Source organism: Danaus plexippus, chromosome 23 (assembly GCF_018135715.1).
Source record: "Danaus plexippus chromosome 23, MEX_DaPlex, whole genome shotgun sequence".
Lineage (NCBI taxonomy): Eukaryota > Metazoa > Arthropoda > Insecta > Lepidoptera > Nymphalidae > Danaus > Danaus plexippus.
The window spans coordinates 1535076-1547322 of NC_083551.1; the positions used below are offsets into that span (position 1 = coordinate 1535076).

At 35.4% G+C, this 12247-nt stretch overlaps 1 protein-coding gene across 1 annotated transcript; it reads right to left on the minus strand.

Moving 5' to 3' along the window:
- Positions 1-475: 475 nt before the first annotated feature.
- On the minus strand, positions 476-10637 carry LOC116774644 (DNA-directed RNA polymerase I subunit RPA2). The gene is made up of 20 exons (XM_061524074.1): positions 10458-10637; positions 10007-10336; positions 9642-9734; positions 8948-9094; positions 8648-8820; positions 8188-8434; positions 7583-7735; positions 7053-7219; positions 6650-6797; positions 6438-6498; positions 5891-6090; positions 5388-5541; positions 4665-4755; positions 4288-4483; positions 3651-3865; positions 2727-2865; positions 2266-2472; positions 1650-1853; positions 1359-1523; positions 476-725 (listed from the first exon to the last, which is right to left on the minus strand). Exons 1-20 carry the CDS (start codon positions 10542-10544, stop codon positions 516-518), a joined length of 3387 nt encoding a protein of 1128 aa, XP_061380058.1. The 5' UTR covers positions 10545-10637; the 3' UTR covers positions 476-515.
- Positions 10638-12247: the final 1610 nt, after the last annotated feature.

The window sequence follows — 12247 nt, forward strand, 5'->3', positions numbered from 1 at the left end:
TTAATTATCTTAAAATCGTCCTGTAGCTGTATACAACGTCCAATTTTATTATGAGTGAGCAAGAACAGTTTCTGATGACGTCATTAACTCAATGTAGATGGAGATATTTAGTAGCTGTGATTTTAATTTGGGATTTTTAAATTAAATATCAAATTAGAATGGTCCAATCGCAATACATGAAAGTGAGAGATAAGCATTGGAAAGTTGACATAAAAAATAGAAATATTGTTGCTTCTTATTCTATAATTATCTTTAACATCTTGTTAAAAATATTAGACATTGCAATTACGTCAGGGTTTACCTAATCTTTTAACTCGGGTACACACAATACAATGCTTACATTTTCTTCAATTTATAAAATGTATCATAAGTTACACCACCCATCTGACCTAAAAAGAACTGTCGATACTAAACTGAGACTAGATCTGGCAAAAAAGATTAGATAAAAGGTTTAGGTAAATAAAGTCAATTACTCAGTTTTAATTACATTTTATTGTCCATAATGCACATTAGCATCAGCAGCTTCCTATCGCCAAGTTGCTGTTACAGTTGATTTTAATATTAATATTGACGGAGGCCAACTGGGTCACAAAGAACTTGAATATATAGGGTATCGATATGAGCAACAAGTTCCCCTCGCCGCACAAGCGGCACGTGTCCTTGCTACCCTCGGTGTTACCAGATATCGGACCGAGGAGTGTGCCGCATTTGGAGCAAATAATAGCCTGTGAATAAGTACTGTGTTACTATCGTTAAACATTGGATGTAAACACAAAGGCTGGAAAAGAATTTATGATTTAGGGGAAATTAAAAAAATTATAATAATGAGAGAGCGGTGAATGTAAATGATTTTGTATATTGTTAGTGGCGCCCTTCGCACCGTACTGATTATAGTATACTATAATACTTACGACTATTTTTATGTTTATTTAGTTATAATTAAACATAAAAATAGTAAAACTGAACCATTGCAATTTTGTAATGGCAACATTTAAGTAGCAACTTGTATTTGAAAAGTATAAATACTGGCTTCAGCCATTTTGTAGAGTAACCAGAAGCAACGCTGAACCTTGAAAATCAAGACTGAAATTGTACCTCGAACATTATGCAATGTGCCGAGCTGTATGGGCCTATGGGTTAGTGAAATTTTATATAAATGAAACTAATGTTTTTCGGATTACTACGAGTATTTTATTATTTTAACTAACTGCAGTAACCGAAACGTCGGGAGTATGTAGTTTTTAAAACAATAAAATAATTGTAGTAATCCGAAAAATATTAGTTTCATTTAAATGAATGCTCGAGGGTCTCGGATGCCGACATTAGATCTACATCACGGCATGTTGTATCAAACCTACCTCGCTCTTGTCTGAACAGTGGAAGAGTCTGTCTTGTAGTAGAAAAGTGGCTCCGTGTGCTAAGAGCGCGTCCCTTTCCATTTCTCCGAGCCTCACTCCTCCTCCGCGCCGCCGCCCCTTCACGGGCTGACGGGTGAGAGCGTCCACGGCCCCGGTCGTGCGGACCTGCGGTATGACACATGCATTACAGATAAGACATTAACTTGCCACACAAGAATATTATATTATATATACATATATATATTCCTCAATACACATATAATTTTAGTCTGTTTATGCAGCCAGCCGCACCTGCCACTTGTCGGACACCATGTGCCGCAGCCGCTGGTAGTGCACTAGTCCGCAGAATATGTCGGCCTGCATCTCGCGGCCGTCGACGCCGCTGTAGATCCTCTCCGTGCCGTAGTAGTTGTAGCCGCCGGCCTCCAGCAGGCGCCCGAAGTAATTGATGGCCGTGTCCTGTTCGTTGAAGCGGAACGGCGTAGCGTCGTGGACCTGCGGTTGACAAGTTTATCTAAAACACGCCCTGCGCTGTGTGAGGGAGATTTTTGTTAGATTGAGCTCGTTTGGTGCTGACGCAACAATCTCTGGCATTATTTGTATATTTGTATCAAATTTAATTCATTGTGAAGTCAAAATTATAATATTATATTTGTTTGATTGTTTATTGGTCTGTTTCAATAATATTTTTTAATGTTAATGAGGGCAACATTGATGTTTTAGAGGTTTCAAATGTTTAGTGTATAGTTTGCATAATAGATGTTTAAAATGTAATTCTGTAAGGAATATTTTTGAGAGAATAAATGAACGGATAAGACTCGCGAGTATTTTTGAGTGCGAGTGTTGCGCGAGTTGCTGCTAAGTATTTTTATTATTATTCAAGGTCGTAGGGTAAAGGTCAACCGACGTGTCCGTGCAGGCAGGCGGCTTTCCCCGCCATACACTCTATCATCATGGCGATGGTCATCCGCGAGGGGAAGCCGTGCGGATTGAACAGCACATCCGGTATGAGGCCCGATTCAGTGAAGGGTAAGTCCTCGGCCGGCCATTTCTGGGAACAGATTCCCTTTTGACCAGCTCGTGAAGCGAATTTGTCACCAACCGTCGGATTGCGCTGAAATTAAACAATTTTTGGTGGTCATTTTTTTCTGAGTATTATTTTTTTATTATTATTAACTGTATTTTTTACATAACCTATATACAAATATTGTCTCTATGGACTTTGAAGACCGTTTAACCAGAATGTATTACCGTTGGTAATGTCATTACAAAATCGCGTATAAGTAATTATTAGTGCAGAGCATATTTAACAGAGTGTTTATTTTGGGATACGTTTAAATATAACGTCTCTAGTGTACACACACCTACCTGCACTCTGACCATGATGCAAGCTTTTTTGGGAGCCTTGCTGCTGAACTCCCCGCAGAGCCTCACACTGTCCACCACAACCTCCTCCTTGCCGTGGTATTTCGTTACCACGAACTTTGAACTGTCGCTGTCGTAGTGGCTGAACAAAGTCCCAGATTTACTCACAGATTTTTTTACTAGGACTACGTTGACATTATGTAATTTTACAATAATTCAGTGTGAATTAAACCCTCGCATAGCGAAAAAATGTTAAGCTCTTTCGATTATGACGCGTGGGTATTTTTGATACGTTATAAAACCTCAATTATTGCGTATACGAGCTTTTCTACGAGACATGATCGTACATGGGCCTTATTGTGGTTTTTTTCACACAGCAAATGATATTTGGTGTTGTAAGCGACACCATTGGTATCAGATTAGTTACACATTATTTTGCGGCCGTTTCAACAAACAGAGTCTATCCGACATGAACTCTCGAGGCACATAAAAAGACTTCTCTATATTAAGAATATTTTTTTTTATGAAACCAATATTTTCAGCAATCGCTGTAACTAACCGAAACGTCGGGATTATGTAGTTTTAAAATAATAAAGTCCGCGTAGTATATCCGAAATAAATTAGTTTCATTTAAACGAATAAAACTCGCGAAAGTCTTGGATATCATAAAAAAAATTTACCAAAAACATTAAACGCTGAATCGTTAACGGAGGTGTCCTGGAATAATTCTGATTATATATTTATCTTCATAGTAAATGTGCATTATATGTGAGGGACACATCGCTGGGGACATTCCTATTGCGTAATGTATGCAAGTAAGAATTTAACAATATAGGTTCAGTTGTCATATGCGCAGGGTGTGCAGTGATTATTTGCATGCATGGTGCGCCCGCCGCTGGTGCGTTATGTGTCGTGTGTGGTGCGCACCAGTAGAAGGGATCCTCGGGTTGTATCCTCGCCCCCACGGCCGGGAGTCCGTCCTCGTCCATGTAAGCCGCGAGGTCAGTTCGCGTGGGGTCGCGGCAGAAGTATGAAGACGAGCTCTTCAGTTCCGCGAAGTTGGATTTGTATACGGAACCCGCTGCGAAACCTCGCTCGTACGACGATTTGTTTATTATCATGGCGTCTTCCATATCGTAGCCCTGGGAACATTTGAAATATCTATTTACGCGTTTCCGGTTTCAAACTACGTTATTTTTCTTAGTGTTTATGGTTGTGTGTGTGTGTGTGTGTGATAGCCAGATAAGGCTTTCTTAATGTCTATATCTGTGACGACCGAATAGTCGTTTGTTTGTGTGTAAACCTATGCCTATTATACAACAGCCTTGGATACTGAACACATTAATAAAATAGCATTCACGGAGAACAGCTAATTTAATATATGATAACATTTTTACTCCGACGGCTTCCTCAACGGCACGTTAGCGCAAATGAGATAGAATACAAATTAAATGTAAAAATTCATTATTGACAAAATTTATCTTGTTTCGTTGGTTATAAATAGACATGAAATAAAAAAATTACAGCTAAATTAGTATAAAGTATACACAAAAGCAAAACTTACTGTGTAGGATATAACGGCGAGTATTGCGTTTGTCCCGGAAGGATAGTCGTCTAGACTGAGGTTGTCGTGGTGTACCGGCCGGAAGAGCGGCGTAGCACCCGTCTGCAACCGGTATAACTTGGTCTCGGCGTTCGTAGACCAAGTATGGATAGGGGTTCCCATCGTTTGTTTACCCATCTGACACTGGTACATGTTACTGTAAATTAACATATATATATGTACATATATATACGGACCTTTTTCTGTTTAGGAATCCATAAAACCTTTGTATTAAACAAATGTTGCCAGATGATACATTTAAATTTTTTTAACAATCAATCTGTTTTCCTTGTATATGAATGTTTCACATTTAATATCGTCCTAAGATATCCACATACCGCGGTGATTGGTTGCAGTCCGGCATGGGAACTAGTTGGGCCAAATTACTCATAAACGCTGATTTTGATAACTCCAAGTGGGTGGTTTTGCCTGAGAAATAGATTTAGTTTATAAAAATATTGAACACAGAAACTATGTACGATTCGTAGTATCGCTGAGTGTGTACGAGGTATAAATTAATTTTTGTCGTTTAATATTATTACATATTTTATAGACTTCAAATTGTTTTTTTTTTTCTATAATTACGAAATAATTACTATCATTTTTTAAATGTTTTCACAGAAAAAGTCCAATTGTGGGATAACAAACACTTATATATAACATTGCTTATACTTTTCTTGTCCTCGTTCGTATATTTCAGCGAGCCCGCAAGATTAATGTATTTTATTTACCCACATCTTAAATTTGTGTGCGAAAAATGTATGAGGATAAATCACTTTCTCAGTTAAAGCATACTGAATACTTCGATGAAACTTTTAAATGATATAGCTTGAACATGAGAATTTTTTTTTAGATATAATTTACCCTCTGATTGTCTAGTTTGCACGAGGACATAACATTTGTGTGACGTGTGGGGTCACGTGACACGGACGGTGAATGTACAGAGATAGGTACATTGGTTAGTTAGTATATAGGTATACATTATTTATATCGCTGTCAATCAATATCGACCAGAACGCAGACCAAGCCGCGGATGAAACTAGTAGCGTATGCAATAATACCTTTGATGATCTCTGTCTGTGCCACGGCTATGTCCAAGTAGAGTTGTTCCATAGTGCCGACCAGTTCAAGTTGACCCGTCGACAGATTAATGACCGGCCGCATCATGCGGGCTTCGCTCGTAAATAGAAACACGCCGGCATATTGGGCCGGTATCTAAATTAAATTAAATTATTAAAATATTAATTGACGTATACAATTCATTATTTTTTATATCCTGTGGAAATGACGTCACGGAAGTCTTCTATATAATATATATTTAAAATTTGTTGTACTTGAAATGAAGAATACGTTTAAGAACAATACAATACTCTAGAACATTTTCTATCAGGCCATCCGTAGACCTACGGCATATAAATTAATCTTAAGTATGAAGTTGGATGAGAAACAAAATGGAAGTCTTATCACATCTTACATTTTCTTGGACTATTTCTAACCCACCAACAAAATTAACAGCCACAGACGGCGGCCAAAAAACAAAATTTGGACATTCTCTTTTGTTTACCTGTTTTTTAGGCACCAGAACAATCTCAGTGGATATAGGCACGTCTTCACCTTTGACCTTCAACGTTCGGAGGTATGACACCGATTTCAGGGCAGTGTCCTCATTGAAATAGCCCACCAGCCTACCATCTATGAATACCGGATATTTGTAGACATCGTGGGTCAGCGGAGTGTGGGCCACAGAGCTTATAGGGTCCATGCCTAGAACATAATTAATTATATTAAAAAAAATCATTTTTTACTCTAATTCAAAAAATAACTGTTATATTTTGAATGTGTATTGGCTACTGGTTTAAATTTATTTATTCTAATATTTGGTGAGGCTGAGGCCCGACATAACTACATTACATGTGCTTACTTCACCGTTTATATCAATATTATAACCTTAGTCTTTGCTTTATTAGTAGTCTGTTAAAATATGTTGACAGCGTATATTGATGTTAAATTCACCCCACAAGATTTAGAATCACGTCGAAAAAATTAATTTTAAGTAATGAAAAATCTGTTTTAAATTGCTTAAAGCCATTATTGACAACAATGACACAAACCGCATTTCTCGAGAACGGCCGGTAGAGATGACACTTGCTTGGGATCGGGTTGTTGGGTGACCTTGAAATAAGAAAACTGTCAGATGTATGTGTGTGTGAATATTGTCCGGATCGTATATATAAATATATATAGAGTAATTCGTTCCTGTGTATGTGTGTCTGATACAGCATGTATGGGAACGTGTGTGTGTGTAATATATATGTTTGCCAACCTGTGCGGAGGCGGTGAGATGGTTGAGTAAGCCACAGGGTGCTCCATCGGGCGTATGTACGGGACACACGAAGCCCCAAGCATCTGGCAACAGTTGACGTGCCTCCGTCGTACGCATCTCCATGAAGAACGAACCGCGATGTATCGCCCTGCACAAACACAAAAACATCGAAAAAAAAAGTTATAATGACAGCTAAGACTTTTAGTACTCATTTAAACGAGATGAACGTCGGGAGTGTGTAGTTTTTAAAAATGTTGCCAACCACAAAAAAAAAAAGCAAAAAATTTTTTTTTTTTTAATTCGATTCTTTTTAGTAGTAAGTGATCAGAGATTATGACAAAACTTACTCATGGCTGAACCCGAGTGGGTTCAGTCGGCGAACTGTGCATGACATATGACTTACTTGAAATGCGACATGTATCTCATTCTGTTGAGGTTTTCAGCGACTATGGTCAGTCCTTTGTACTGCGCCAGGTTGACGTTGTTGGACGGAGCGTTACCAGTCGCTAGGAACGTCTCCATCTTCTGTTCCAGGCCGCCGGCTGAACGTATTATTTGCTGCAGTTCTTTCTGATGAGACACATATATATTAGCCGAGACGGAACAGTTAAAATCTAACGTAAGATTAATCAAGTCACTTTATTGGTACATAAGGTACAAAATGATTAAAAAAAAACAGAAATTATAATATATAGGCTAAAAGTAACTAACTAGTCGATTTAAACATCTTTCTCTGTATATAAGTAAATTACAATAAAATTATATAATTTTGAATGAGCTGACAAAAAAGACACAAAGGTAGAGAATATATACTAAGTTAATTTTTTAAAATATGTATTATGAAATCATAAATATTTTTTAAGTTACAGCGGAACAAACAAACAAACATACCTTTAAGTTTAAAGCTTTTAAACATAAAATACGCCAACTCACCGAAGTCAGCGACAATCTGCTGGTTTTAGACTTCTTGATGATATTGGCTTTGAGGACGTAAAGCAAGGTCTGGAGGCGTTCCTTCAACACCTGCAAGTACAGGTGACCTCCCACCTGCAACTCCTGCACCATCACAGCATCAGCTCCCTCCACCTGGAGATGTTATGTGTAGTATTATTAATGGATTTAAAAAAGAGACTGTGTTCAACAATATCTAGCTTCTTAAAAAACTACATGAGGTTTCATTAACTTAAAAATATAGTTTTCTGGTAGTGACATTCTTAAATAAGTTAATAAAATTTATAATCTGTTTGTCATTATAATTTTTTAATTTCATCAGTATGCAAATTACGATAGAAAAAAAATAATTTGCCATTCTGCTCGATACATCAAGAATATGTCTTTCAGAGCAACGCTGGGGAGGATGAAAACATTATAATTAATTTTGATATGAATATAAAGAAAAAATATATTACTACAGATATTTGTTAGTAATCACATGTATGAAATATCGCAGACAAAACTTTCAGTTCCTTAGAACTGTCATAGACAAATATCTTGAACACTCTGGAATGTCCATAGACAATAAATTTCAACTTTCCAACCTTGCATTTATTCTGCACCAGATCGAACAGCTTCTGATTCATGAACACCAATCCGTAGAACTTATCCTTGTAATCGTTCAGGTGTATCATGATGCACCTCACTAACAGGAAGTTCGCAGCATCCAGATCTGTAGCATCCGGCGGAAGATCCAGCCGTGCTCTGAACATACGACCCATGTAGGAACGACATTCAACAGAAGTATGGAGATCCTGCTCGTGAAGTTCCCGGAGCATGTTCTGTACACAGCTGTATATAATATATATATTAATATTGCATACAATAGGACGGAATTTCCTCATCTTTGTATTATCATATATTATGTTCTTAAAATATTACTGTTTAAACAGCTGTTATGTTCGTATTGAAGTTTTGTATATTAACCAGAACAAAGAAAAAGATGAATAACTTTATGTATATCAGTATGTATATAATCCTTATATATTAATTAAAAATACATACTTAACATAATACAAGTCATTCTTCTTTCCGTGTAAGAGTAATCTGTATATGTAATGGTCCGGCCAGTCCACGAGACACTTTAGTATCAGCACCAGCGGAGCGTAGTACATCACTTTACGATGAGAGAACATTAATTTGCAAGTTCCATTTTGGAGAAAATGCAGTACGTTGTTCTGAAATGTGAAATAAAGTAGATTGGAGTCGGATAAGTAAGTTAAAATATTCTAAGAATTACACAACTAAACTATTCTAAAAATTACTCTACAACTCTACAACTATTCTAAGAATTACTCAACTCACAGTACTAGTTTGATCTGGTTTCACACATCTCATGAGCACACCGTAATCCGTGAACAGATTCCCTCTCATCCTCCAACCGGATCTCTTGATAGCAACGGGGTAATTCCGTCTGGTGACTAACAACATGCGAGCCAGACGTTCATGACCCTGAATAATAAAATTATTATTATATACACAATTAAAATTCAAACAGAAAATATAGAATGAAGAATTCAATGACAAGTCAGATATGAACCTGGTATATTGAGAAAATAGCTTTCTAATTACTTTGCTAACCAAGCTATTGGTCTTAGCATTATAGTAATAAATTTTTGATTAGTATTGACTATGTCCTCGTAAAAAAAGTCGTGGTGGCCTGGAGGTTAAAGGCCCGCCTCTCACACGTGAGGGCGCGGGTTCGAAACCTGGCAAGTACCAATGTGATCTTTTCATATGTACTTTCTAAGAGTATTTAGACACCACTGACAGACGGTGAAGGAAAACATCGTGAGGAAACCTGGTCTTATAATTTCAAATTATAAGATTGAAATCGCCAACCCGCCTTGAACAAGTGTGGTGATTAATGCTCTAACCTTCTCCATGTGAGAAGAGGACAAGAGGTCTGTTACTGACTCCCTTTAGGGCTATGCACACAAGGGGGCATTATCACCCACTTCAGGAAAGGCTGTGTTACATGATTGCTCAATAATCTCACCTTAATAATAAAGTATCCGCCCCACTCGTCCGCATGTTCATTCTTCTTCACCAGTTCCTCGGGAGACAAGTCAGCCAAGTGGCAAACTTTGGACTAAAAACATTAACAAAGCTCATAATTTATATACAATTAAATATTCCTATAATTTTTCATTTATATTTGAGTAGAGTATTTCAATTGTAGTACCATAGATATATTACTACAATATACATAATAAAAAGTACTATATAATACTTATATATATATATATATATATTATACATTCCTTCATTACTATAATATAAGTGTAACTTTAAAATATTCAACATACATAACTACATATTTATACTGTATCATAATCAGACATGTCTTATAATTTTCTTTACCTTTAACATGATTGGCAAACTGCCGAGGGATCTGTCCATTGATATGGTCTTCCCATCAACGGTAAAAGATAATCTAACTTTGAAATCTCCTTTATATGTAGCTGCTCTTTGTCTGCATTCTGTCGGCAAGACTATTTGATTTTTAACTCCTACAGCCTCCATAGGAACACTTGGTTTCGCGAAAGCAGCTTCATCTATAGTTATTTTAATTCTTTCTCCGCTTGGCACATCAAATTCGACGGGAATTAAATCATCTATGGCAGCTTTTAATCCGTCTTTGATCATGTAATTAAATGAATCTATATGCGGAGTTCCCAGACATTGTAAGTACTGAAAAATATATAATGTGCCATGTTATCTATGATATTAGATAATATTTTGTAAATAACAAACATTTGGAGAGGGTTTTATAATTTTATGATAATTTGTTTTTAACATAAACAATGCTTACCGGGTTAGCGGTTTTTGGTGGTCTTCTATAATCAGGATTACTAGTATACTTCAAAGACGGTTCGTGTAGGATCTTTTTGGGATCCATTTTTATTTATATTATATATTTAAAATACCCAATAAAGCATAATATAACCACAATAACACGTGTTGGTCTTATCAATTGCAAACTATAACAATTAACATGTCAAATGTCAGGTGGTTATGACATTGACAGTTATCTTACAGATTAGTCCAATTTTATTTTTTTTGTAAATGATTTTACGGCTATTAGTCCAAATTTAACGTCAATGATGCCATTATTCTAAAACGATAACGTTTTTATTATATTGTCCTTCAGGTTTAGTTCTTAATGGTCATTGCTTGTTAAATTAAATTGGTTGAAGATTTTGTAAAGAAAATATATATTTTTTCTTGACAAAATCTTCATATTTTCTTCATCTTCATTTTTTTATTTAATACTTCATTTATTTTAGTTAAGCAAATTCTATGTAATTCAAAAATAATAGTTAAAGTAGACTGTAAGTGACACAAATAATGTTAAGTTAATTTTATATAGGTATTATCTTTAGACTTTTTGGAATTAAAATTGCCGTTTAGGGTTGTTAAAATATTTTTTTTGGCATAAAAAACAACTTTCTTATTTTTATTTCTTAAATTTATACGTTGTTAATGTTAAATGTGGCTTGAGGTTGATTAAAACTGTTTATATTATAATACGAAAAATTTCCTACTATTATATTCAAATTATTATTTGCCAGTAAATGGTAACGATATAATACAGATAAGAAAATAAATAATTAAAGACTAAACTAAATTAATCGTTAGTATACTAAAAATGTTAATATAAAAATATTACATGTACACAAATCAACAAAATTAATATTTACAAAAAAGGGCAACATCTGCGCAATAGTCTTTGTTAGATCCAGAGCCGTAAAAACATTTACAAAAAAAAAAAAGTCTTTGTCAGTTCCAATTGTTTGGCTGATTAAATTTAGTACATACGGTTTTCAATTTTTGTAAAGATTTTGTATTAATGAGACTAAAATACTAAACATTTTATTATATATTACCATTTTTCGTGCCATTATATTGTGTAATGCAGTTTAGATTAAATCGTTTGAATGGACGAGATAATTTTAAACTTTTAATTATATCGTTGGAATTAATATTAATTTTTACGAATGGGTTTAACCATTGATACCCAATGTGGTCCTAGGGTTTATGGGACTCTTGAGGAGTTATTTGGTTGGACAAAAAAGAGGGTAGACAAAAATTTCACCGGTTTTATAATTAAGGAAGACAATCTAGCTTTAACCTAAAGTGGGCGGATAATCTTTTAGGAAACTCAACAAGTAATATTGGTACAATCTTAAATATGCTATATTCGTACCTCTACTCGAGATTCCAAAAGAAATTTCCGTGGGTAGATAATGAAGGTGATGAAGAAGGGTATAAACCAGTGAAGTTTGAAAACTGTCTATGAGAACAAAAAGAATCTGTATGCTATTTATTTATTATCTGTAGTGGACAAATGCATTTACTAAGCTTCAATATTTGTGAAGTTTTATTGTAAAAACATTGTGGATTACTGCTATACGTTAAACGAATGCTGTTTGTATAAAGGCAATGCCATTGTTATTATTTTCTACCAACATAAATTTACATAAAGCAAGGAAAATTAATAGTTTTCAAGGATAACAGAATGAATGATTTATTAATTACAATCTTCTTAATAATCACTTAAAACGAATTTGAACTACAAGTTAGGAAATGTCATTATGAATT